At 35.7% G+C, this 27020-nt stretch overlaps 1 protein-coding gene and 1 long non-coding RNA gene across 4 annotated transcripts; one reads left to right on the top strand and one right to left on the bottom strand.

The window, feature by feature from the left end:
• Positions 1-606: 606 nt before the first annotated feature.
• Positions 607-26362, top strand: LOC131149017 (phototropin-1). 3 transcript variants are annotated; one of them, XM_058099053.1, is made up of 23 exons: positions 607-894; positions 2070-2797; positions 2921-3103; positions 5801-5892; positions 9936-10212; positions 10320-10533; positions 10672-10742; positions 12071-12177; positions 12707-12756; positions 12872-12976; positions 13222-13281; positions 13367-13456; positions 13865-13941; positions 14144-14228; positions 16656-16736; positions 17082-17185; positions 17828-17877; positions 18468-18574; positions 18659-18781; positions 22619-22670; positions 23406-23518; positions 25149-25289; positions 25910-26362. In XM_058099053.1, the coding sequence occupies exons 2-23, from the start codon at positions 2076-2078 to the stop codon at positions 26012-26014; spliced, it is 3009 nt and encodes a 1002-aa protein (XP_057955036.1). In that variant the 5' UTR covers positions 607-894; positions 2070-2075; the 3' UTR covers positions 26015-26362. The 3 variants fall into 3 exon arrangements, with proteins under 3 accessions (XP_057955036.1, XP_057955037.1, XP_057955035.1); XM_058099054.1 differs by having other exon boundaries at positions 698-894; positions 2074-2797; XM_058099052.1 differs by lacking the exon at positions 607-894 and having other exon boundaries at positions 1802-2797.
• Positions 24968-26797, bottom strand: LOC131149018 (uncharacterized). Its single transcript, XR_009135109.1, has 3 exons — positions 26553-26797; positions 25417-25585; positions 24968-25338 (listed from the first exon to the last, which is right to left on the bottom strand). It is a non-coding gene; the product is annotated as an uncharacterized LOC131149018 (long non-coding RNA).
• Between the last annotated feature and the right edge of the window lie 223 nt (positions 26798-27020).

Here is a 27020-nt window from a genome sequence, read left to right as displayed (position 1 = left end):
TTGAAAAATAATAAGTCATTTACATACTATTTTTACTATATTTCAATTATCATATACAATAAGATTGTTCTCCTAAAGTGAATTTTGAAATAAAATAATTGAGTAAAATAATTATTGTACTTTTCAATTTTATTATAATATTTCTTATTTATTACTTTGTACTTTTATTGTTTTATTTGATTGAAGAATAAAAATGAGTATGTGTTTAATCAAGTTCTTAATTTATTTTACTACTAAAACTATCAATAAAACAGGCAACTAGTTTTTCGATTTTTGAATTTTAATTTTTATTTCTTATTTTTATTTTTATAATTTTTCACAATAATATTAAACGACATCTCACTCTTACTCTTTTATTTTCCTCCTTTTGGGCCGATGCAATATTAGTTTGGCGGGTGTGTCTGTATTTGTTGCCAACCCAATCCACCCTGTAAACTCGCACAGGAAAGTTCAGAAGAAGGGAAAAACGACACGTCAAATGGGGACCTGGTTTCCGGGCTCCCACGCCAAAGCAGTAACACCTTGTATCACCGATGGCATATATATATATATATATATATATATATATATATATATATATATATGTGCGTACGTACGTGCAGAGCCATGTGAAATTATTAGGTCTTACGGAGCAATACAAGGTATGGGCGAGTCCCCAATTATTTGTTTTCGACAATCATTCTCATGCAACTCTCCTTTCTGAACTTTTAACTGCGCGCAGAGGGATCATTTCTGATCTGCTGCCCCATCCTGCCCCCGTCTCCTTGCTCCTCTCTTTCCATTCATCTCACAGTTTGAGCCCGTCAGATTGTTCAAGTTTGTTCTCTGAGAACGAAAGGCCCCAGAGGCATCCCTCTGGTCGAGCTACCTTGCAGCGTCTGCCCCTGGCTTCAGGTGCGTGCCCCCCTCCCTTTTTTCCTTTTTCTCTTTTTGGGTTGTGCAGTTAATTGATTATTTCATTTTAGTAGGTAGCACTGTCAGCTACACAGTGTATTGTCGTGATCAAGGTTCTGTTTAGCTTAATATTTATTCTAAATTTGAGATAGAATGAACTAGATCATGGCAAATTGTGCAGAGCTATATATAATAATTTTAAAAAATCAGAATCAAATATAGCTTAATTATTTTCAGAAGGTAGAGTTCATTAACATTCATTGAGTGATCAATTTTTTATTAGGTAAAATTCATCCACACCCATCAAATAATGATTTTCTATTTTTTATATCTTAGAAAATGTTTAGACATTATTTTTGAGTTTTTCTTAGAATTATTAATTAATTATAAAACTTATTACCATCAATCACTAAATTAAAAATTTATTTGGATTAAAATGCCTATTTTCTTATTTGTCATGTTTAATAACAAGTTTATAATTATTATTTGAAATATTATATCTTAATTTATTTTTTTATATTAATATATAACACTTGTTATTGAATAGGAATTCAAATTTCATACATATTCATTTACAGAGCAAAAAGTAAGACCTACTTAAAAAGTTATGTAAATTTGCTGGGGTCAAAGGATACCAGAAATCACTGGTTAACTGTTAAAAAAAAAAAATTTTAAAATTAATAACCTGTGACTAATGTAGAGCATCTCATGGCACTCGACGGCCTAACCAGCCGCTTCCGTCTTGACCATAACACCCCCAAAAAACGTGAGGTGGTGGAAGCTCTTCAACCTCAGAAAGCCACATCCAACACAAGTTACTTAAACAGGAGCAAAATGAAATTACCTAAACCACCCTCGTCGTCCTTGTGTTTCCATTAAAAAGGTTGAAACAATTGAACTACCTCTCGCTCTCTCTCTCTTAACGACTCACATGCAGCTTTCAAAACATCACTCTCCACTTTCTCCGGCCCCAGCTCACATATATCCATCAGCCTCTAACCCGGCCAACTTGTCAACATAAAGATATGATGCATCTAAACAGTATCAGACACAATACACCTAAAATATCTACACTGTTTATTTCATCTCCATCTGATATGACGAGGAGTTCCGTACTGTGAGCTTGGCTACTTTGTTTACACCCTCTTTATAATTAATTTCAATTTTTCATGCAGAAAGAAATGGAGAGGTCTGATCAATCTTCTCCAAATCCATCATTTCTCTTACCACCGCTGCCTCGAGACGCGCGTGGCTCGCTCGAGGTCTTCAACCCGTCAACCTACTCTTCCAGACCCACCAACCCAGCCTTCTCCTCCCCACCCACGCGGCAAAGCTGGGTAGACCCACATGGCAGCCCTGAACCCGTCCCGCCCAAGCTCTCCGACGCGCCTGGGAGGACCGGCGAGGTCGCCTCATGGATGGCCATCAAGGGCACCACTTCACCGCCGGAGGCCCTCAAGACTATCACCGCAGCTGCCGGCCACAAAGGTCTCGACGGCGGGCAAATATCTCCTGCACAGCCTTCAAAATTGCCCGGCGAAGTGGGGGAGGCAGCCCAGAGAGCGGCAGAATGGGGGCTGGTGCTAAAGACGGACACCGAGACAGGGAAGCCGCAAGGGGTGGCGGTGAGGACTTCCGGCGGTGACGAGACGAACAAACCGCCGGGATCCTCCGCCAGGCTCTCAGGGAACTCGCTTCGGAGCTCTGGCGAATTGTCCGACGACGGAACGGGGAAGGGGAAAGGGTTGAGAGTGTCGGAGGACGTAAAGGAGGCATTGTCCACGTTTCAACAGACGTTCGTGGTGTCGGACGCGACCAAACCCGATTACCCGATACTTTATGCGAGCGCCGGGTTTTTCAAGATGACGGGTTACACTTCGAAAGAGGTCATAGGGAGGAATTGGTACTGTAACAATAGATAGATACTTGGTTGTTTAAAGTTATATTTCATAAAATTGTCATCAATTTAATGTATACCTAATGAAATAATTAATTAACGGGCAATTGGTCTGATCGAATGGATCAGCCGGTTTCTACAAGGGGCTGGAACAGACCCGAAAGATGTGGCGCAGATAAGGGAATCGTTAGGGGCGGGGAAGAGTTACTGTGGGAGGTTGCTGAATTACAAGAAGGACGGGACGCCATTTTGGAACCTTCTCACAATTGCACCAATCAAGGATGACGATGGAAATGTTCTCAAATTTATTGGGTAAGTGGCGACCCTCTCCCTCTCATTATTAATTGATAAAATTTAAAATTATTTTGTTAATCAGTATATAACCTTGGTGCTTTAATCCTGAATTTTATGGTTATTATGGTACCTGTCACTATGAGGATATATGCCCTGTCGTTTTTATTTATTTGGATAAATTGCGAGCATCTGCCTTTTAAAATTTTAATATTTACATTTATTTAATTTTTGATTTAAAAAAAAAATTATGATTTTTTATTTTTTTGTGATCTATCCAGGCCTAGTCTTGTCTTAAGAACTTAAATAAACATATACATACATATTTTCATGTTCTTAAAAAACATATAGTGTATATATATTTTTTATTTGAAATATATTTTTATATTTTTCTATATATAAATATGTGTGTCTATGTATATGTGCGTGCGCGCATGTAACCCTTGTGAAAACCATTTATGGACCTCATGTTTAGGATTATTTCTTGCTAATTGATTGGATGAATTTTCAATAGATAAATGGTCATTTTAAAAAATTAGTAATAATTATGACTTTATAGCCTACAATGGACATGAATATAAAAGTTGAATTTGGAGGGAAATGGCAATGCAATACTTTTTTTTTTTTTTTTTAATAAAAAATCAAGTCTCTAGTTAATTTACATAAATTTAAATTGGAGACTTCAAAAAATATGCTTGCACAATCATATGTTACATATGGACAATTTCCTAAAGAGAAATTCAAGGGCGCCGGCAACCATATGTTAGAAAACATCTAATCTTGTGAAGATCTGTTGGCCATTCAATTAAGATAATGCACGTGTCACATCCAATAAATTAAGATGGAACATGGCAGATTCTATTTAGATTACAACAGATCACTGGGCATTTTATTTTTGAATTTTGATATATAGAAGCAATTCATTTCTTCGTGAATATAATCTGAGAGAGAGAGAGAGAGAGAGAGAGCACTGCAGGTTCTGTCCCTGTGGGTGTTGTCGTGTTGCTGCCAAATTGCCCTGCCTTCTCATTAGCACTGGCAACCATATGGTATGGGACCAAACAAAATTTCAATTCATTGGGCAGTAAAATAATGAGCTCGTAGTGCAGTGGTCCATTAACGCTGTCCACACCTTAATTGTATATATCCCAATCACCGAAAATGGCCATTAGATCGGAGCTTCAAAATAAGAATTTCCTGGGCCTAACCTAACCTATTGGGCTGCCCTTAGTTTTCCTCGTCCCTGCCCTACACTCGAGCCTTTAAGATGATGGAGCTTTCTGGCTGCAGATTGGCCGGAGCTCGGTATCACTCCGGACGTTTGTGGGTCCACCCCTTCATTGACACCACCAACATAGCAACGGTTGGTGATTGAGACGACATCCTTTATGCATGCTCCCTGTAGGCTGTAGGTGTATTGCCACCAGAATTAGATTTCATAAAAAATTTCAATTTTAAATGATATTACATTTTTAAACACTTCCATGTGTCTTGTTATGCTCTATCAAAAATCAGATAATTGAATTTTTCAGAAATTATTTTATAAACTGCAATATTACATGTTATTTTTTAAGAAAAAATTTATAGTGCAGGCATATTGAAAGATTTTTATGAAAATATGAAAGGTAAAACAGTTCAAGAAAAATAGGGAGTTAAGAAGATCATATAAACTTAATTTTTTTTAATTTTAAAATAAATTGTAATTTATTAAATTATTTACACACACACACACAGATATATATATATATATATATATATATATATAGATATAAATATTATTTCTAAATATTTCAATTAAAAAAAACTAGTAAACCAATGACCTTTTTGGAAGGATGATTAAATTTTTAAAAATGACAAAATTATGTAAGGTTCCTTCCCTTAATAGTACACATGTATATATATATATATGTTATATAAAAGGTAAGTTTCTCCATTTTTTTCATATTTTAATTTTTATACATTTTTATTAAATACTAATAAATAAAATAATTTTCATTTATAATTAATTTATAGTCAATGCATTAATATTTATAAATAACTTATAATTAATTAATGATTATCTAATGTTTTACTTCATAATATTACATTGATATTATTATAAAATATTTTCTAATTGAAATAAAAAATTAAAAAGAGATAAACATATCCAAATAAAAAAGTAAAGAATTGATTTATTTTTACAAATGAATGAAACAAAAGCATTATAATCAAACTAAATTAAAATATATCATATATAGTGCCATTACTCATACCTATCAAAATAAATAAATGAAGTTAAGATTAATTTTTTTGGATGTGAAACATATGCCAAATGGGTTCCGCTCAACATACATTTAATTCTAATAAAAGTGAAAATTACCCCGGCATGATTCATTTCAATTAAAAAAATAGCCATATGAACATATGAATGGACAAGTGCCCTATATAATTTCCTCAAGTTAAGGATCGAGATACAAAAAAACTAATAGTGAAAAAAAAAACTAATATGTCCTCAAAACTTAAAACGCTATTCTATTTTACGTTATTAGTTTAAGTGTTCGCAAGACATATAATGTGATTTTTTTTTTGTATTTTTTTTTTAAATGAATTGAAATTATATTCATGCCATTTCATTTGATTATGAATGGGGCGTGACACCCCTAGAAAAATTATAATTGGCTGTAGGGGCTATATGTATATATATAATGTGAAGTTTGAATATTGGTATTGATTGGGCAGAATGCAAGTGGAAGTGAGCAAGCACACGGAGGGGGCGAAGGATAAGATGGTCCGGCCCAATGGGCAGCCGGAGTCACTCATTCGATACGATGGTACTCCTCGCACACAAGCCTTCATACCATCTTGCTTCATTTCTTTTATATATTAACTTTCATTTATCATTGGAGTACTTCTTCATTTGTTCAAAACTATAGCTTAGCTTTGTGGGAAAGATAACAAAAAAACTTGCGGGGAAAACAGGGAGAAGAATTTGTTAGCCAAAAGAATTTGTTATACGTGTCTACATATATTAATAGAAAATATTATGAGGAAAGCATCCACCTACATGGGAGTGTTTTATTATTAGAGATTTTCCATATCATTTCAAACATGAGCACGAGTTGCTTCTAGATAGCAATTAATTAGCAACTTGAAATGTAAGTTTTATGATTGCAAAGCGAATGTTGAATGCAGAAAGATGAGTGAATGCTGCTCATTTTTCTTATTCAGCCTGTTGAACCCAAAAGGGATATATATACACATACAACTGAATAACAATCAATAGAATAACAGATTACTTATAATTGAATAACAAATAACGGAATGAAAATAACAATAAAACATAACTGAGTTTTAACAATAACAGAGCGGGAAATTGTTGGAGCAGAAGTGCAGTGGCTGGTGCAGAAGTGCAGTTGCTGATGGTTGTCATACTGCTAAGGAGAAACCAGATAACAGAGAAGCTAATAGAATTCTAATCATATTTTTTACATGCCCCCTCGAGATGGAGTATGAATATTGTGAATACCCATCTTGGACAAAATATTACTGAAAGCTCGAGAACCCCGTGTCTTTGTAAAACTATCACCCGGTTGACAATCTGTTTTGACATACATAGTTTTGATGGCACCTTGTTGAATAAGTTGCCAAATAAAATGAAAATCCACCTCGATATGTTTTGTTCGCTCATGATATACTAGGTTAGCAGCAATGTGGATGGCTACTTTGTTGGCACAAAATAGCGAGGCAGCCTGTGAATGTGGAATGTCAAGCTCACGGAATAATTGCAACATCCAAACTAATTCTGATGCTGCAGTACCCATAGATATTCTGATTCTGTAGAGGAACGAGAAACGACGGTTTGTTTCTTAGATTTCCAAGCCACAAGAGAATCACCAATGATAACATAAATCCCTGTTACTGAGCGTCTAGTGTCAACACAATCGGCCCAATCAGAGTCTAAAAAAACTTTTAGATGTGTTAAAGAAGAACTGGAGTTGAACAATCCTTGTGATGGTGCACCTTTAATGTATCTCAAGACACGTATAGCAGCACCAAGATGTGGTTTTCTAGGTTCAGTCAAGAATTGGTTGAGAACTTGTACTGAGTAAGAGACATCAGGCCTTGTAACTGAGATAAAGTAATCGACCAATTAATCTCCTATAATGTGTAACATCAGTCAATAAATCACCTTCATATCAAGAGAGTTTTAAATGAGGATCCATCGGAAAGTTTGCTAGCTTAGCTGCTAACATTCCAACATCTTCTAACAAATCAAGTGCATATTTTCGTTGGCACACCGAAATACCTTGTTTTGCTCAAGAGATCTCCGAGCCAAGGAAATATTTTAAAGGACCTAAGTCCCTTAATTTGAAGCGAGTATTTAAGAATGATGTAAATTTTGGAATTGGTGATGCATCATTAGAAACAAGCACAATATCATCCACATAAACCAATAGAGCAATAAAATCAGAGTATTGGAGAGCTTGGAGAACCATTGCCTTGAGGTCTGTTTTAATCCATAAAGAGATTTAAATGCAAAACTTGTGATTGTGATGAAGTATGATAACCTGGAGGAATAGTCATGTATACTTTTTTTTCAAGGTCCCTATGTAAAAAGGCGTTATTTACGTCCAACGGATGTAAGTACCAGTTATGAATAGCTAGCAAAGCCAAGATTGATCTCATTGTGTTCATCTTCACAAAAGGTGAAAAGTTTCTTGATAATCAATACCCTCACACTGTGTATAGTCCTTTGTGACTAGACGAGTCTTATATCGCTCAATGCTTCCATCAGCCTTATGCTTCACTTTATGAACCCACTTTCATCCTATGGGAGTCTTTACTGCCAGTAGGTTAGTGAGAGTCCGAGTCTTATTTTCCTTAAGTGCCCTAATTTTGACATCCTATGTAGATAACGGATGTCATATTGAAAAAATAGAGTGGATGATGGGCGCTTATAAACATAGGTGTCCCAAAACCTAATAACTTAAACTTTTTGGTCCAGTAGGTGCTCACCCATATATATCAAACCCATCATAAGGACTTCCTCAACCCTAGAAGATACAATGAAACTTTGAGAAATGATAATCAAGCAAGGATTTAATTTAGAGTTGAGTTTCTAGAAGTTAGTTTGGTCTATATATACCCAAGAGATCAATTGCAGAAGCTAAGCACACAAGTGGGTATCAAGGGATATTTTAGGTTCTAAAAGAGGAAAAAAAAAAATATAATGCGTTAGTGTCAAAACAGGTTTGGTAAAGTGGAAAGGTTCTTTGAGCATGTTGGGTGACACTTGATTTGACAAAAGTTAAATTTTTCACACACACAAAGAATAAGAAAGAGAATATATAATTTATAGCAATAGTCATAACATAAATCACTTATGAAATGTCTTGAAGTCTCAATAGAAAATCTTCGCCTTATATTTAAAGAGATTTTGAATTTGAATTTAGATAAGATGTAATATAAAATTATATTAAAATTTATTCAAATTCATTCAAATCAAAATTTTAAATTCAAAATTCGTACTACCAAAAGTCATGTGAGTGTATTTTGCCTACACTAGAATGTTTCCTAAATTTTTAGAGTTATGCAAAGTTGCGAAGACAATTATCTTTAATTGCTCTAAGCTTCTAACTATACTACAAAAAATTAATCTTTAACCACCCTCAGGGTGTGGTTCAGGTGGTAGTGCGGGCTACGGGAGTGCCTCTCACGAGGTCAGGTGTTCAAACCCTCCCGAACTCGTTTCCGCCCCTGACCTCCTGAATTTACCCTCCCTTTGGAGTTGTGGGGTCAACTTCAAGGGGCGCAGGATTAGTCACGTGGACCGTAAAACGGACGCGTGAATACCCGATGTGTATTCCAAAAAAAAAAATAATAATAATCTTTAACCAAGATAAAAGAGACCAATGTCAGTTTTTTTCTGCCACATGTCCTTTTTAAATATGCGGCAATTGGCATTGTTATTGACAGTTCCTTCTTAAAATACATAGCAAACAATTTTTTTTTGTTTTTCAATTCTTTCCCAAGTCTGGCGGTTGATTGTAGCCATAAGTTTGTTAATTACAAAGTTGAAGCCCGGCTGCCTAAACTAAAAAGGGGAAGGGGGGAAAAAAGAAAGAAAATGAAAAGGCGGGGAAAACGTCAGTGAACAGAACAGATGAAGAGTCAATTTCACAATGAGGTTTTGAGGGAGATGCACGTTGCATGTCTATGTTCCACTTCCAACCTTTGGTTGTTTTGAATTTTGACAGGAAGATCATCAATGAGAAAGCAAGTGGTTTTTCAGAAAACGAAAGATAAGTCCACCAAGCTCGTTTTGAATGGACAAATTTCCAATCCCACAATTAACTTGCTACAATTGAAAATAAATTCTTGGGGAAGGAAATGAATTGGAGCTGGGAAGTTTGTTCCCTTAACTGGGGAAGAACTGGAATTTCTTTCTTGTATAAATTTTATCGTGCGGTTGTTTATTTTCCCTCGAGCAATGCCGCGAATATGGCAGTTCTCTATTTTTTGTAGAATCTTTTCCTTCATGTGGCATCAACTCTCCTGTACTGAGCAGAATTTCTGGCTGTCAAACATTGTTCATCGGTAAAGCATTATCATCCCCCGGGGGGGGGGGGGGGGGGGGGGGTGTGGGGAACTAAGGGTAATGGCAAATTCACCCCAACAATTCACAGCTGCTCTTGCTTCTTGAGATTGGTATCAGATGTATATCAGCAAGTAAGGTCTTAAGGTTTTTGAGCAATTTGCAAATAACTGAACAGATTTTTCTGAAGTATGATTACCTTTTTATGAGTATCAAATATAAATCCTTTTTGTCTTCATAAAGATTCAATTGATTTACACTACTAAGCTGTTTTTGCAGCTCGTCAGAAGGAGATGGCTGCTAGCTCTGTATCTGAGCTTGTGCAGGCAGTAAACAAACCCCGGTCGCTCAGTGAGTCAACAAATCGTCCCTTCTTAAGGAAATCAGAAGAAGGTAGGGAACAAGAGAGACCAGAAGCTCTAACAAGGCGAAAATCAGAGAACATGGCTCCTCCTGGACCGAAGTCATATGGGAACAATGCTAGAATTGCAATGCAGCGCATCAGTGAGTTGCCTGAAAAGAAACAGAGAAAACCTGGCCGCCGCTCTTTAATGGGGTGCTCTTTCTTCTCTTTTATGATAAACTTTTTACTTTTTCAACTTTTGACTATATACTCCATTTATGCTCCTGTTACACCAAATAGATCTTATATTATTGCTTCAGGCTTATAAGGAAGAATCAATCCAATATTGAAAAGGAAAACTTTGATCATGGAGTTGTTTTAGATGATGATGGGAGTGATGATGAGATGCCTGACAGTGTCGATGACAAAGTAAGGCAGAAGGAAATGAGAAAGGGTATTGACCTTGCTACCACGCTTGAACGTATAGAGAAAAACTTTGTCATTACTGATCCAAGGCTTCCTGATAATCCCATTGTGAGATTCCCACTTCAAATTTTTAGTTCACATTATTGATTTCTGCTTTGACAATGTCTCTCTTGCTTTTAATTCATTTTGAGGTTATTGATATGGAATAAATGTGCAAGATGCTTATTTAAGGGTTCCGATTTTCAGATTTTTGCATCTGATAGCTTCTTGGAGCTTACAGAATACAGCCGAGAGGAGATCTTGGGAAGAAACTGCAGGTATACAATGATATCAATACATATGATTATGATCAAAGTTAAGCCTGCATAAAGTGCAAACCACTTCTTAATGACCTAAGTTGAATTTTAACATGCCTTATGCTGTTCTATTATATCTAATTTTTTCTAAGTCTCTGTTCATACATGAGAAATTTATTTCTTGAAAATGTTACATAGCTTGATGCTTGGTTTAAGCAGCAAAAATTGTATTCATACATGTGATGGCACGTGTTCATAACTGTCCTTGGGTTTTAACCATAGGATGTAAATGTACATTTCTTTTTAATTGATGTCTCAAAATTTTTCACTCATTTTGAGCATGGGATGTAAATACATTTCCTTTTCTTTTGATAATCACATGATTCAGATTTTTGGCCAATGATATATTCATCTTTGTTGCATGGTGTGCTAGCTCTTCAAAATCCAGCTAGACTTTTTGGGTTTCTGAATCAGATTCACTTTTTCACCTGTAGCTGGTCTGGTTGAGGCCTTCCCTGACAGTCACTTGGTTTATAATTGAGAATTCAGGATCTATCAAATAGTCCATGTTTTTAATCTGATTTTCTGGCACTATATGATCTGATTTTTTCACCTTCACAGCTGTCTGCAAGGAACCTAACAGCGTTTAGTGTTGTATATTTAAAAGCAGATAATACAACATCGAGATAAAACTTCAAACTTTGGTTTAGCAATAGATGACAAATCCTGAAGTGCTGAAAGGCTGAAACCTGAAATGTAAAATTGTGAATATGAACCATAACTAGAGATTAAAAGATTTACATATCCCTGGACCCATTAAGATCGTGGACCTAAGCCTAGAGGAGGAGCAATACAGCCATATGCTCAAGTTTTTGTTGCACGTGGCCTCTCCATCAGCATCAGATCATGAGAATTGTATTTGTAGTTCATAGGGCAATTTTTTTGTGGGATAGGGTGATTTTCCTTGCCTCCTTGTGGGTGCACAGTTTGGGTTTCTTTAAAGTTCTTCTGCTGTTTGAGCTTACTAGAGATTGGAAGGCTGCGCTCTTATAGTGGAGTTTTGGATTGTAATTTGTTTTCTCTATCTTTGGATTTTTCAGCTTTTCTAGTTGGTTGAGCAGGACTCCTTGTCCTCCAATCATCTATCCCATTTTTCAGGTTTAATAAATTTGTCTTCTTTTTCTATCCAAAAAGAAAAAAAATAATTCATAGCATATTTAATAATTATTCTTGCATTTTATTGAAAAATTTTACAAGGGCAAATTTGTTCACTAAAAATGCTAGCAGTATAGAAATATTAATACTTGTCAGACTAAATATAATTTACTGTGCTCTTTGGACTTTCATAGGTTTCTCCAAGGTCCTGAAACTGATCCTGCAACAGTGAGAAAAATACGGGACGCAATTGATAATCAAACAGATGTCACTGTACAGCTTATAAATTACACAAAAAGTGGTATGAATCCTTTCTTATGTCTTTTTCCTTGTCCAGATTTAAAGTGGACTGCTGGCTCATTCTAGAGCAGATCTCTGTGATTTTTTTTTTTTGGGTTCAATTTGGTTTTCGGAATGAACGATTGAAATAAAGGACAGTGCACCAATAGATTCCCTTTTTTTTTTCTCTCATTAATTCCAAGAACCAAAGTGAGGGGAAGTATACATAAATTATCTTATTGTTCAAAGTGAAATCAATAAATTACTGTGACTTGTAATAACAATCAGCCTCTGATTAAAGAACTCCCGCCAATATTAAAAATATTATATAGGAAGTTTTTTAAAGCATCATAGAATAATATTTATGTATATTATTTATTACAATTCAGCTAAGAAATGGAAAAAAATAGTATATAATATGGTAAGAAATATCTGTTCTTAGTTTCTTTCTAACTGTGGGATGATGGCAGAATGATAAAAAAAATTGAAACTTGATCCTTTTTTCTCTGCTATTCCTCTTACAATCATCTGAATCATTTGAACTAATTCAGGTAAAAAATTTTGGAATCTATTTCATCTGCAGCCTATGCGTGATCAAAAGGTACAATTTTCTGAAAAATCATCAGGAGCCTGTGTGATGCTTTGGTTAGCAATATTTCTTTTACGTTAGCCCTGTAACTAGTCAATTGCCTACAAAATTGTTTGTTTGTTAACAGGGAGATGTGCAGTATTTTATTGGGGTACAACTAGATGGTAGTGAGCATGTTGAGCCACTTCAAAACTGTATTCCAGAGTCTGCTGCAAATGAAAGCTCAAAATTGGTCTGAACTATCTATAAATGATTCACTCATATTTTTTGAATCTACTTTCAAATTTCTTGTCAGTGTCAGCTGATTATATTTTTTTTATTAGACTCTTGCACATCTGAAAATTTTATGCTAGCTAAAGTTACTTTTATTTCTGCCTAGAGATTGTTTCAGTTTTCTTTTGACAAGTTTTTTGGTCAGAAAAATTTATTAAATTCTTATTAGTCTATTTTATTAAGTTTGACAAAGTTCCACTTCAGGTGAAAAAAACAGCAGAGAATGTTGATGAAGCAGTCAGAGAACTTCCTGATGCTAATTTGGTAATGTTTAAATATCAAGCCACATTTTTGTTAAATTTCTATGGGTGCAATTATGAAAACATCTATTTCATTTTGCAACTTGCAGAAACCAGAGGATCTGTGGATTAATCATTCAAAGGTGGTTCTTCCAAAGCCGCATAGGAAGGACAACCCTTCATGGAGAGCCATCCAAAAGGTATAATAATTTAAGATATATGAGGATTGGTTAAGACATAATAAGATTTTGACAATCCAGTTCTTATTTTTAAAAATGAGGTGCAGAAGCTATTCTGATGGAGAGTTGAAGAAAGAAAACACATGCTGCTTTTTATTTTCATTTTTTGCTTATATTGTGATTTTTCATCTTCCTAATTAAAAGTTTAAAATTAATTTTTTTAAAAAGATTGTCAGCAAGTTGTTGGAAAGTGTAATCTAGATGGCATAGTTGAATCTGATATGCTTAGCCTAGATTTATTTAGTAAAATATACATATGGAAATTATTTAAAGTTCCTTCTCATGATGTGAAAATCCCAATTTTCTTCCAATGATTGATTTGGATATCAACTTGTGTTTTCTTATTTCTTGTGTGATTCCTGATTGCAGATTCAAGATAGTGGAGAACAAATAGGTCTAAAACATTTTAGGCCAGTAAAGCCTTTGGGATTTGGTGACACTGGCAGGTTAGGCTTTAATTTTTTTTTTCTTTTTCATTTGGGAATATGGAACTTCTAATTCTTGCTTTAACCTTATTGACATGACTTTTTGTATCATGTTGTTGAGATTCTGACTTTCGGGCTATAACCTTGTTCCTTTTGCCTCCTTTACTTGATTTGAACCTTACTATCTTAGAAAATTCAGACAACTTTTTGACTGTCATGACAGTGTGCATTTAGTTGAACTGTGTGGAACTGGAGAGTATTTCGCCATGAAAACGATGGATAAGAGTGTTATGCTCAACCGCAACAAGGTAGGAAAATGCAAATTTAAATATAGATTTTAATTTTCTGTTCACTTAGCATCCTGAAAAAAGGCAAATAGTTCACACTGTTGAGCATGGAAGTACTTCTGTAGCTACACCACTGCTGCTTTCAAAAAGTGATGCTTTTTATTTCATACGAAACTGTATTTTCTAATTTCATATACTTTTATTTTGTGCCAATAATGAGATTGCCTTGTGTATGGCATCATCTTGTAATCTAATGGCTAGTATGAGGTTGAATGCTTCATCCTCAACCACAGGGTTATGAGTGGCATTTTATTTTAGTATAACCTTTTGGCAAATTTCTATCCATCCTGTGAACATAAAGGGACTGCTTCTTTTGGACAAAGTGCGTGTTTTTTTATCTCAATAGGCAAGGTTCATGATGTTTTCTTTTTTGGGGTTGCAAGCTATAGATGTCTCTGGTCTCTTTACTACATATTCCACTTCCTAGAAAAAAAAAGGTGTCTTTGGGCCGCAAGGCTCTTTGCTTAGCAAGGGTAGGGTGAGGGTTGTCACAATTAGGCAGCCTTATCCCTGCTTTTTATGCAAAAAGTCTATTTCCTGGACTCAAACCCATGGCCAACCGGTTACAAAGGAACAACCTTATCGTTGATGCAAGGTCCACCCTCACATATTCTACTTCCTAGATAATCAATAAATTTTCATCTTGAAAAAAAAATTTCTTTAAATGGAATTGTATAAAGAATATTGGTGCGTTTAAAAGTGGGGGGGTGAATAGATGTCTTTTGCGGATATATAAATTTTCTACAAAATAAAATAACTAGGCAAGAAGCAAGTGAAATATATCACAATTATTCCAAAGCAATTAAACAAAAACAAATAAAGAGATGAGGGAGAGAGAAGCTCAACACAATGATTTAACGTGGTTCGGCTCCAAGCCTACGTCCATGCCTTAGCCCCAAGTCAAGGATTCCCAAATCCACTAAACAATCTCCTTTTAAGCCAAAGAAGCCTTTACAATGAGGGAACAAATCCCAGCTGCTCACCAAGAGCTTCACCAAGTTGTTCACCAAGAATCACCGTCCAACGGTTCACCATGAACCTCCATATACAATAGTTCAAAAGCAAGTAGATACAATATGAAATGCTCCTTCTTGAGCTGATATTACAAGTGTAAACCTCACACTACTCTCTGTTGCATATGATGTATAAATAAGAATAAGGAGCAAGAGAGCTTGAAAGCAAAATGAGACCTAAAATGAATGCACAATGAATATACTCAACAACCAAAGCTTAATCAATCTACCTAATGGATGCTAATGAGGTATTTATAGCCAAGAAGACGAGCATGTCGCTGGCTAGCCGTTCGGCATTAATGGAGAAGAGACAAGGCAAAAACTAGTCATTATCACGCATTCATTACAGTCTGCTCGAGGCCACTCGAGGCCACTCGTCGACAAGTCCTTGGACTAGTCGACGAGTCATACACATGCATTAATCGACAAGTGCCTTGTTCTCGTCGACGAGTCTTCTCTACAGATTTTAGACAAGTCTCGGTATCTCTTCGTCGACGAGTCCCCCGTTCTAGTCAACGAGTCACCTTCATACACTAGTCGACGAGTCCCCTGTTCTCTTCGATGAGTCACCTATGCAATCTCAGGTAGTCTCGGGATCTCTTCATCAACAAGTGTCTTGCACTAGTCGACAAGTCCCCTTCATATACTAGTCGGCGAGTCCCCTATTCTCGTCGACGAGTCCCTTTGTTTTACTACTCAAAAATGTCTCTAAATGTATTAGGACAAGTTCAAATAAAGTGTGATTGTTCTAATAAAAATCCAACCTTGTCCAAAAGTAATTTTGACCAAGTATAAGATGTCTTGATTGATAAACCATGTTTGAAAACTCGTTTTGACATCTTATGCAATTAGGTGACTCGATATGCATGTGTAAACTCGGTTTTAATGTTTTAACTTAATATGAATTAAATGCATATGCAATTGCTTAGCTCTTGCAAGATATTCTCATACACATCATACGCACAAGAGTTACAACATAATTCCTACCTCACACACAACCCAACAAACATGTAAAGAATACAAGCTTTCATATATGCTGCGGTTGGTTGTGCTTTGGGTGTTCCATGTATGTGCTTTTGGTTATGACCCTCTGCTTGCTTTGGTGTTGTCCTGTTTATCTAAACTGAACTTGAGGAAAAAGTATTAGCTAACCTAAGAACCATTAATGGGTTGTTATCATCAAATCAAGTTGGAATGAAGAACCTTAGCCACGAGGGCTAACAAATATGATGAGCATAAAATTTGGATGTTACTCAGTTTCTTTATATCTATTTTCATGTTTCTTGATATGAATTTGGTTTTTGTGGTTTTGTATGTTAGCTACTGAGGTTCTTCTATTCCTGTTTATTAGATCCCTTTCTTTCTTTTGCTACAGGTGCATAGAGTTTGTGCAGAAAGAGAAATACTTGACATGTTGGACCACCCTTTCCTTCCTGCATTGTATGCTTCATTTCAGGTTTGACAATCGATGTATATTAGACAATTTTATGCAATAGTAAATGTGGGGACCTCAAATAAAATGCAGAAGCTAATTATTTGTAAATTAATTCCTTTACAGGGAATCTGTGTATGAATTATAATTATAAAACTCAGATACTTACCATGTTAGAGATAGACTTTTTTCTTTTTATGAAAATTCATTATATACATCTCTTTTACTTCTTTGATGTCTGCCTTCATTTCCATGTTTCAAATTCTACTCGAGTTGGTAGCTGATGTTAATGAAGATATGCATGCTTAATTGTGTGCCATTACTTTTTTTCTAGATATTTTAGACTTCTTATATTGAAATACTTTGCAGACCAGAACGCATATTTGTCTAATAACTGATTACTGCCCTGGTGGAGAGTTGTTCTTGCTTTTGGACAAACAACCCATGAAGGTCCTCAAGGAAGATGCTGTAAGGTGAGGTTTATCATATAAATATTATGTTGGAAGAAAAAGCAATGCATAACTTGTAGATGGCTGACAATTATTTTGACCATGGACATTAGGATTTATTTTATTCATCTCACAAATTTCATCAAATTACTTTCTGTATTCAGGGGTCAAGCATCTGCCAGCATATCTTACCTCTATAATCAATTTTACAATCATATCCTACCTCTATAATCAATTTACAGTTTTATCCAATTGAACCTCATTTTTATCCATTATGCGAGGGCATTGTTTCTAAGTGAATTTTTTATGCTTTCTTTTTTAGCATGGAGAACATATATGAAACATGGTTTTATTTTGATAATGTGACCTTCAAGTTTGACTGTTTTTGGTTCTTGTTGATAAAAACTTAAAAGCATTTTGATCATCCATGGTTTTGTAGTGAGCTGTCAGTGATTGTTCTGATGCATTACATAATTCTCAACACCTTTAAATTTCGTTGCAAAATATAAATGGTACGCTCTACTTGTGGGGATCTCTAATTCTGTCATTAGCATTTCAAAATTTTTTGGCAAAGTGCAAACTATGTGAACCTAATTATTCTTGCAACCTTGATAGGTGCTGACTAAAGACTAAAGTAGAATGACAATTTTTTGTTCAAAAATGTAGGTTCTATGCTGCAGAGGTAGTTGTTGCTTTGGAGTACCTTCACTGTCAAGGTAGAACTCATGTCATCACGCATGTTAGCATGTGTGTTTTGTTCTCATTGATAATGCAAATCTATATTCATATATTCATGAACAATTAATCAATTGGGGAAGTCTTTTCCTACACAAGATGACTTGTATTATACTATTCTCCCAAATTTATGCCAACTTCCAAGGTTTTATTGTTCTGCTATCTTTTGCTTTTGGTAAAATCATTCTAGCTTCTGTGTGACATCCAGTAAGCATCATGTGAGTTGATTCTCACTCTTATCTCTTCTGAACTATTTTTTCTCTACTTGTACGCTCATAGTGTTACTGCTGGTTGTTTGCAATGCTTGGTATTTAGCTTTAGTAGTAACTCTTCATTTTGTTGCACTATCAAAGCATAAAACTAATGACTCATAATGATCAAGCATAAAACTAACAACTTGTAATATTGCCATAGTAATGTAATGATTTGGAGCACTGAAAAAGAAGAAAAGAAACTTCTATATGTAAATCTTTTGCTTGGAATCTGCACAAGTGAATATGACCCTAGGCACACCTTCTTAGCGGGCACTGAAGTTTACTGCATATTAAACTTTCTGTTATTTTCCTTGTAGGCATAATTTACAGGGATTTAAAGCCGGAAAATATTTTGCTCCAGAGAAGTGGGCATGTGTCCTTGACGGATTTTGATTTATCATGTTTGACACCTTGCAAACCACAGGTTTTTCATTGATCTAACATTCTTAACTTTATACAAGCTTAAATTTCTCTTTTGTATATTATGCCATGGTTATGCTCTTTGCAGCTTTTGATTCTGAACATAAATGAAAAGAAGAAGTCACAGAAAGGTCAACTGTCACCAATATTTATGGCTGAACCTATGCGAGCATCCAACTCTTTTGTTGGGACTGAAGAGTATATAGCTCCGGTATGTGCACTTCTCAACAATTTTACAAGTGTCAAATTGATGTTGGATTGCTTGTTAAGCATGTTGCCTTTTGTCTATCTTCAAGTGGAGCACTCATGGTCATGGAACAAAAATGCTTATGTAAAACAAAGTAGTTGTACTCTTGTATTCTTGTATGCAAATTAGTAAATATTTTAATTTCATGTTTATGTGGCTCAAAGACAAGGAAGCTAAAGTATGTTTATTGAATTATCCATGACGTCTTTCGTCTCCATTGTAGTTCTATTCTTGGATATTAAAATGTTTTAGAAAAGCTTTAGGACTTACTGGGTAAATTTCACCAGTTGTCACTCAAAGTTTAACTTATTTCATTGAAATCATTCAACTTTAAAATGTCATTTCGCACACTATACTTTAAAAGGTGTGTCAATGTTCACAATTCCGCTCAACCCCAAGGCAACTTTGTTAACCTTCCCAGCATGAAATGACTTTTTGTGCATGTGGCAGCCCTAGGACCCACCTTGGTGCCTTCCTTCCGAATAAAGGCACATGCTGAGGATTGTGAGAGGGGGACTCTTGTCTTCTCCCTTTCACATTCCCAATTCCTTCAAGCTGAATTTCACTGGCAATTACTCAACTTTTTACATAATTTCATTGAAATGACAACTTTAAAATGTTTTATTGTGGTCACTATACTTCAAAAACTGTGTCAATTTTCATCCCTTTTTTATCCAACCTGCTATGTCATTATCCTTTATGATGTAGAAGGAACCCTGGGACCCACCTATGCATATCTTGGTGCATTCCCCCCACCCCCTAAAAAACAACCACATGCAAAGGACGTGCCTTAAATAGGACCATTAACTAACCTTGCTAGGGTTTCTCATTTTCCTAATCATATCTAAGAAGAGGGAGGAGGGTTCATGACCCAATTTTAGTTAGTTGACAATGGAACAAAAGGAAGAAGGGTTTACTGCAGTCATAACAGTTAGGCATTTGTTGAAAAAGAGTTGTGTAACCCTGAAGGAACAAGAGTGATGCCTTTGAGCATATTGAAAATCAACCTATCTATGGCAGTTTTGTGTTAGGGATTGTTCTTTGTGCTTTAGATATACTGCTTCGATTGAGAACTCAATTCTTATTAAAATAAAAAATCAAGGCCGTGTTATTTGAGTGAATGCTTTGTGTTATTTGTTTATTAAGTGACTATTTTTGTTATTTTATTATTGAGTGTTCTTTGACTGTTTTTTTAATGTACTTGATTCACGGGGTGAACAATGAATAATTATTTAATATAGAATATGGTATGGAGGTTGCATCATTGTATTACGAAACAACACGATATGTTATAATTAGATTGACCACTTTGTTGTTGTGCTGATCATATATTGTATGCCCCTTTTGAGTACAAAAGAAATGGTAAAGTGTTTGGGCCATGGTTGTTTTATTACCTACTTGGACTCTTTCTTGAGGCGTTAAAATGAAGGATTAAAACAAATTGATTTGAACAAGGATGTAATGGGGATGGTGAAACACATTTCCACAAATAGTGCAATAGTTATTTATCTGCATAATAGGACCACTGAGAACGTTGAAGCAGAACTTGGGTTTATTGTTGATAGATATCATGGGTTTAGTGTAGTTATTAAACCCTTGGATGATGAAGAGAAGGATGATGATGGAAAAAATGATAAGAGAGAAGGATCTTGGGCTCATTAAGACTATAAATACCAATAGCTGTGGGGATACTTAGATACATGAAGTGGCATGATGGTGTTGGTATGGATGAGAGAAATGAGATTCCAATTCATGTAGTTGAAAAATGTAAGAATAATGAAAGGGGATGATGGGGACTCATGGAAGGCTGATAATAGTTTGGAAGCCAAAGGGATGATAGGAGTGTGGGTAAGGTACCTAACCTTACTTCATGTCTAAAGTCAAACTCAAGTGTCCTGATGGGGGTACAATCAGAGTCCTCTCCCTTAACCAAGCCACTTCCTCTCCCCGCCATCTGCCCAAAGGAAAAAGAAAATTTCTGCCCCAATGCTCTCCCAAGCCTTTTCATTAGTATCCCTCTTAATGAAAGGGTCCACAGGTATATAAAACAAACCATCCTCTTCAAGATCATATTCCTCATGATAAAAATCATTATGATGCTGATGTTTCTCCCCTTCAACTACATCATCCTCCTCACTGATACCCATGCCATCCTCTTCCTATTACTCTTACATCTTCAACTATATGATCTGGTCCCTCATTTCTCTCATCCATACCAACACAATTGTACAACTCCATTGATCAATCCACCCACTATTGCTGGCATTCTTAGTGTTAGTGAACCCAACCTCCTATCTTTTTCATTACCCAAGAATTCAATAAGCAACTTGACACATTTTTTTTTTTTTATTAAAGAAGGGCGGCACCACCAATTATTTATTGATAAGCCCTCACTTTTGACGGAGGAATACCGTGGTTACAAGACAATCAATGAGAGAAACAACAGACAAAATTTAAAGGCCTCCCAAAAAACAAAGCTCCCGCGTATGCGGGATTTGAGAAAGGGGCGGACCACAATGAGTCTATAGTACGTAGCCTTACCTTGCATTTTTGTAAGAGGCTATTTTCATGCCTTGAACCCGTAACCTTTCAGGTCACACGGCAACAACCTTACTGTTGTGCCTAAGCTCCCTTTCACTATTTATACTATTAAATGAACCTAAAATATTCTGTCACATCCTCAGTGGTTCTATGATACAAGTATATCCTTAGTACCCTATCCATGGGAATGTGTTGCATTGGTTCCATTACATCCTTATCCAAGTCCATTTGTTTAAAACCTCTCCCAAACAAGGTCCAAGTAGGTACCGAAACCACCATGGGACAAACCCTCTACCATGCCATCTATAACCAAAAGGGACATACGGTCAGTGCTACACAAATCAAAGTAGTCAACTTCTCACAGATAATATATTTTCTTTTGTAATGTAGTGATGCAAATCCCATGATTATAGTCTATGACTCTACAGTAAAGACTTCCTTCATGGCACCCCCCCCCCCATGTGAGTTAAGTACATTAGAAAAAAAAAAAACGTAATTAAAATCAAAGCATAGTGCACTCACTTAATAATCAAATAACAAGGAGCAGTCATTCCAATAATATGGCACTCACATAACCAACAGGAGGAAAAAAAAAATGAGCATTCAATTGAAGCAACACATCTAACTGACTAGGAAAAAACCTCCAAAATGAAATTACTAAAGATGGGTGGATTGTTATAACGCCCTCTTACTATGTTTAGAGGTATTGCTCTCGTTCCTTCATGTATGCACTACTCTTTTTCTTCCCTAGGCATCCAACTCAGATTAGGGCATTAAGCATTCTTACATGCTCTTCTTGAGAAGATTCAGAAAATGTGAAACCCTAATGACTGTGACTAATGATGGTAGTTGAGGTGTGTCCTCACAGTACTTCTTTTTGGGGGGGTGGGGTGAGAATTCACTAAGGTCGTCCAAGCGCATCCCAAGGCTAGAAGGCATGCAAAAGCCTTTCATGTTGGCAGAGTAAATAAAGTGGCCATGAGGTCGGACAAAATAATGGACACTGACTATCGTCAATGATATTAAGTTAACATACACCACCAATGATATTTACACAAACTTGCTAAAGGTCTTTATCTGTCAATTTCTGAGCCCCACTAGAAGAGCATAGGCGTGGGAAGTTTTAAAGTTGGATTTCATTTAGAACCTTAAATGCTGGGTAAATAGTGGAAGAATTGAGATTTAGAATTTCTTACTGTCTTCTCTCATCTTTTGTAGTTACCAGAAATTGATTGGTTTCTTCATCTCCCATCTTGGCAGGAAATTATTACTGGGGCAGGCCATTCTAGTGCAGTGGACTGGTGGGCTCTTGGTAATTTTGTATTCTATTAATCAAATCAAGCACCATAAGTGTATATACTTTCTTTGAAAAGCATTTTTTCATACTCAAATTGGTATGTTCAAAATTTTGCCTGCATAAAAGAAAATTATGAGAATAAATAATGAAAAAAATTAGTCTTTTGTCATGGAAGATGAATCCTTTCATGATAACATATAAACTCCTTATGCTGTTTGGCTGATTTGTCCAGTTTACTGACACCTTGATTAGTACAAAACAGGTTTACTGTTGGATGATTTTAGTTTTGCTTACTGTGAATCTATGTCTGGCTTTCTAGGACTCATTGCTGAAGTGACATTGCACTTTAGTGTTTGATGAGGGGAATTCAATGAACCTTAGACACTCCCCCCACCTTTCTTCCAAAATAATAAATAATAAAGAACTTTTCTAATTATGAACAACCTGTTACAAGAAATTGAAAACTTGCTTTTTTTTTTTTTTTATATTAAATTTGTTTTCATTGATCCATGGGAGGTAGAAAACTTAATATTTTAACTTGTGCACATAATGTGCATAAAAATATGAAAGAGCCATATTGATATTTTAGTCTTGGGGGCACTTTTAGCTATTGAGAAATTAATCTTGATATCGGATGTTTATGCATCAAACTATCAAATGGACTGCAAAGTTTCAGTATTTATTTGCTCATAATATGTAGGAACTCTTTGCCTATACATTTTCTTACTGATTGCTTGGTTTTCCTGATAGGCATTCTCCTGTATGAAATGCTTTATGGATATACACCATTTAGGGGAAAGACGAGGCAAAAGACATTTGCCAATATTCTACATAAGGATCTTAAATTCCCAGGAAACAGACCAGTGAGATTTTCTATCCTGCAACTTTTTCTCTTACATAAAAATTCTCATGTGAACATCATTGAATTTTGATCTTTCCTTTTAATGTGGTTTGGAAGTGATTTATAAGTATATAAGCAGTTGAAGCTCGGCATATGAATCATTGAAAGCACTAATGGCATGCTACTTGAATACTTCTTGTTGGAGTAGCAGAAGAAAGGCGCTGTAAGATTCTTTTTAGGAAGAAAAATACCTCCAACATATTAAATGAAATAAACATGGAAATGTTTTCCTTTCTGAAGTAAATTCAACAGAAGAAACCAATTCAAGATGAATCAATTAAAGCATTCATGTGGCCAACCAGATATTTGGGATTAAGTTGTTGTTGTTGTTATTATTATTATTATTGTTTTTGATTTTTGCACTGTGAGATTACAGCAGCCAGCAGAAAAGCACAATTTGATTACTCATTAAACAGAACCTGACTGAAAACTGAATTATACAGAAATGGTTCATAAACTACACCTTATTAATAATGATATTATTATTTTAGATTTTTAGCTAAACTGAAAAGTAAACCAAATTGAACCGAAATATTCTTGCTTGATTCAGTTCAGTTTCTGTATTAGATCAGTAGTTCAGTTTCTGTATAAGTTTTCAGTTTGGTCTGGTTTGGCAATAAAATGCACCTTTTCTGCTGTACACCTTTTCAACTGTCCTGGAGACTCTTTCTACGAATCCTATATACTCCCTTGCATCTAAAAGTGATATAAATAATTTATAAAATAGGACAGAAAAAGGGTCACGAGAACAATTAAATCAAAGGTACACAGGTAGTACATAAGATATATGAGCAGAGCACTGAAATGATCACAAGCTACAACCCTCACTAAAGAGATTTTTTTTTTATATAGTTGTTCCCTTTTATAATCATGAAGTCTTTAAAGAAAAAGTGAAAAATTATAATTGTTTCTATATATATTTTAAACATTCATAACTTCAGTATATTGGCCATGAATGTTTAAGGGTCATACTTAGTCCTCATAAAGTTATCTTGCCTAGCAATCTTATTCAAGTCTCAGAGGTCTATTGCAAAATATGCATACCAGTTTAACTTGAAGCTATATTAAAATCCTTCATGCAATATAGACAGAATGTCTTAATGCTGCAGCCCTTTTTAGTTTGGGTAGTACTAGCTAGTCGAGACTTCAAATGGGCAAAGGTAAACACTGTTACTAGGTCTCACAAGCCGAAATGGAAAGTGCCTCATAGGTAGTGCTTGTGGTTATCACTGAACCACTATTCCATTAGTGAAGCTGTGGCTCCTTTTGTATGAAAAATTCGTTTCCTCTGGCTTAACATTGGCAGTAGGCAATTTCTCAAGGTGGGCAGGCTGAAACAAAAATAGTTCTTATTACACTTCGGTTCTTGGTCAGTATTTGAGAGAGATGTATGAAAATAAATACTCCTGAATACTGTGGAATGGGAACTGGATAACATTGATAATAATACTAGTGATAATAATTACCACTTCAATCTCTTGTAACCCAAAACATGGAGTAAAAGAAAATTGATATTGTTGATTGTACTACTAAATACTAGACAAGCATGCATGTATGCATACATATGTTTATTTGTATATCCGGTGGTGCAGGTAAGTCTCCATGCAAAACAGTTGATGTACCAGTTGTTGCATAGAGATCCCAAAAATAGATTGTGTGCACGGGAAGGGGCAAATGAAGTTAAGCAACATCCATTCTTCCGGGGTATCAATTGGGCTCTGGTGCGCTGCATGGTGAGTTATAGATCTATGCACTGTTTGACGTGTAAGCGCTGTGCGATATCTGCAACTCAAATTCACTCTGTTGAACGTCGTAGATAAATTCTCAAATTGGACCTAGAATGAATTTAATTGGATTTACCTGCTCCGTACACACAGCACTTGCAAGGGGCAGCTTCTGCTCCAGTACATATGTTCTGTGATAAAGAATCATACACTCGTGACCTAATTTTTGGGAATATGTAGCCCTATCCTATATCAGCTCCTGCGCAGCACATATGTTCTGCTGCAGCTTCGCATCGAGTTTGTAGCTGCAATAATTGTTGTTCCACCATTAATTTTGATTTTAAACCCATCAATATACTATGAGAGAGTTTTCGTCCTAGTATACCGGAGGACTTTATAAACATCATATAGTTTAAAAGTGACCAAACAAGCAATAAAAATTAAAAATTCTCGTACCCTTGAAATTGATTAAACTCTACTTAAAAGTGCAAATTTGTTTCTTAGAAATATAGATAGAAATATAGATATTCCTAAACTCCTAGCATTAATGAATACCTCAGTTTTTCTTCTCTATTTACCATTTTACGTATTGCTATATCAATGACTAACACATGCAGCCCAATGTGCAGAACCCCCCTCAGCTTGATGCTCCTCTCTTCGGAACGACTGAAGCCAAAAAAGAAGTTGAAGTGGTGGATCCTGAACTAATGGATCTACAAAGAAATGTTTTTTAAGACGTCTGTCCTACTATTTTTCTCTTTGAGTGGGTGGATGAGATCACATCAATTTCATGTGTCAGCTCTGAAAGAAGTCATCTGCCAACCGATGGGCACGTGCTAATAATTGACTACACTCCTCGTACGGTTTGTGGGTCTACATGGTTTTGCTTGTCTCACCTTCAGCCTTCACCATTTTCCAGCAAACCTGAGCCTTGAGAGACTCGATGTTGCTTGCGTGTGAAAATCAAGGCTGTTGTTTGTTCTTGTATGTAATGGCATGCATGGTTTGATATTCTGCAATCTATCCCTTCCAACCAATATGCAAATGAATGATTCCAATTAATATAGAGGATTGTTAGAAAATTTGCACATCCAAAAACAATTGAAATGTTGTATCCAATAAATTTTAAAATATGGGAATTGTTTACGTATAGAATGTTTACAACAAATTTCGCACCCTAGGACTTAGCAGGGAAGCCAAAAAAATTCTAAACAAATGAAACAAACTACAAATTTATAGTAAGGAAGAAAAAAAAACAAATTGTGGTATGACCTTTGTGTACACTCTGATTAATCCTCCTTGTCTAACTAGCTGGTACCTCGGTGTCGGTCTGTCCAGATGATCACTTCTCAACCCTGGGCAAAGCTTGATTTGACTGCCAAGGAAGGTGTTTAGCTTGGAGAATGAATTTGGGAGGAGATTTGATTTGAAAGGGGTAATTTGGTGGGAGGTTTGGTTTTTAGCTTGAGAGAATTTTTTTTTTTCTTTTTTCTCTTTGGCTCTATCGCTCCCTGCCTTTTGTTCTACAAGGGGATGGGGCTTTTATAGGCAAGTTCGGAGCTCGCCGTTTCCATCCCTTGATGTGAATTTTTTTGTCGGGATACGGTCACATGTTCAAGCTTGAGGGTGCTTCGGTGGTCCGTGTGGTGTTTTTTTTTTTAAAAAAAAATTTCAAAGTTCTGGGCATCAATTCCAGTGGTCTAATTGGAATTGGTGATTTTTTATCTATTGCATGCATTG

Source organism: Malania oleifera, chromosome 2 (assembly GCF_029873635.1).
Source record: "Malania oleifera isolate guangnan ecotype guangnan chromosome 2, ASM2987363v1, whole genome shotgun sequence".
NCBI classification, from domain to species: Eukaryota; Viridiplantae; Streptophyta; class Magnoliopsida; order Santalales; family Ximeniaceae; genus Malania; species Malania oleifera.
This window is presented reverse-complemented; position numbering and strand designations above follow the sequence as displayed.

Excerpts from the sequence above, each read along its gene's own strand:
- LOC131149017 (XM_058099052.1), top strand. The coding sequence starts at position 2,064 with ATGCAGAAAGAAATGGAGAGGTCTGATCAATCTTCTCCAAATCCATCA. Across the intron at positions 12,178-12,706 it reads TATAAATTACACAAAAAGTG|GTAAAAAATTTTGGAATCTA; the intron begins GTATGAATCCTT and ends GAACTAATTCAG. Across the intron at positions 13,282-13,366 it reads AACTTCCTGATGCTAATTTG|AAACCAGAGGATCTGTGGAT; the intron begins GTAATGTTTAAA and ends TGCAACTTGCAG.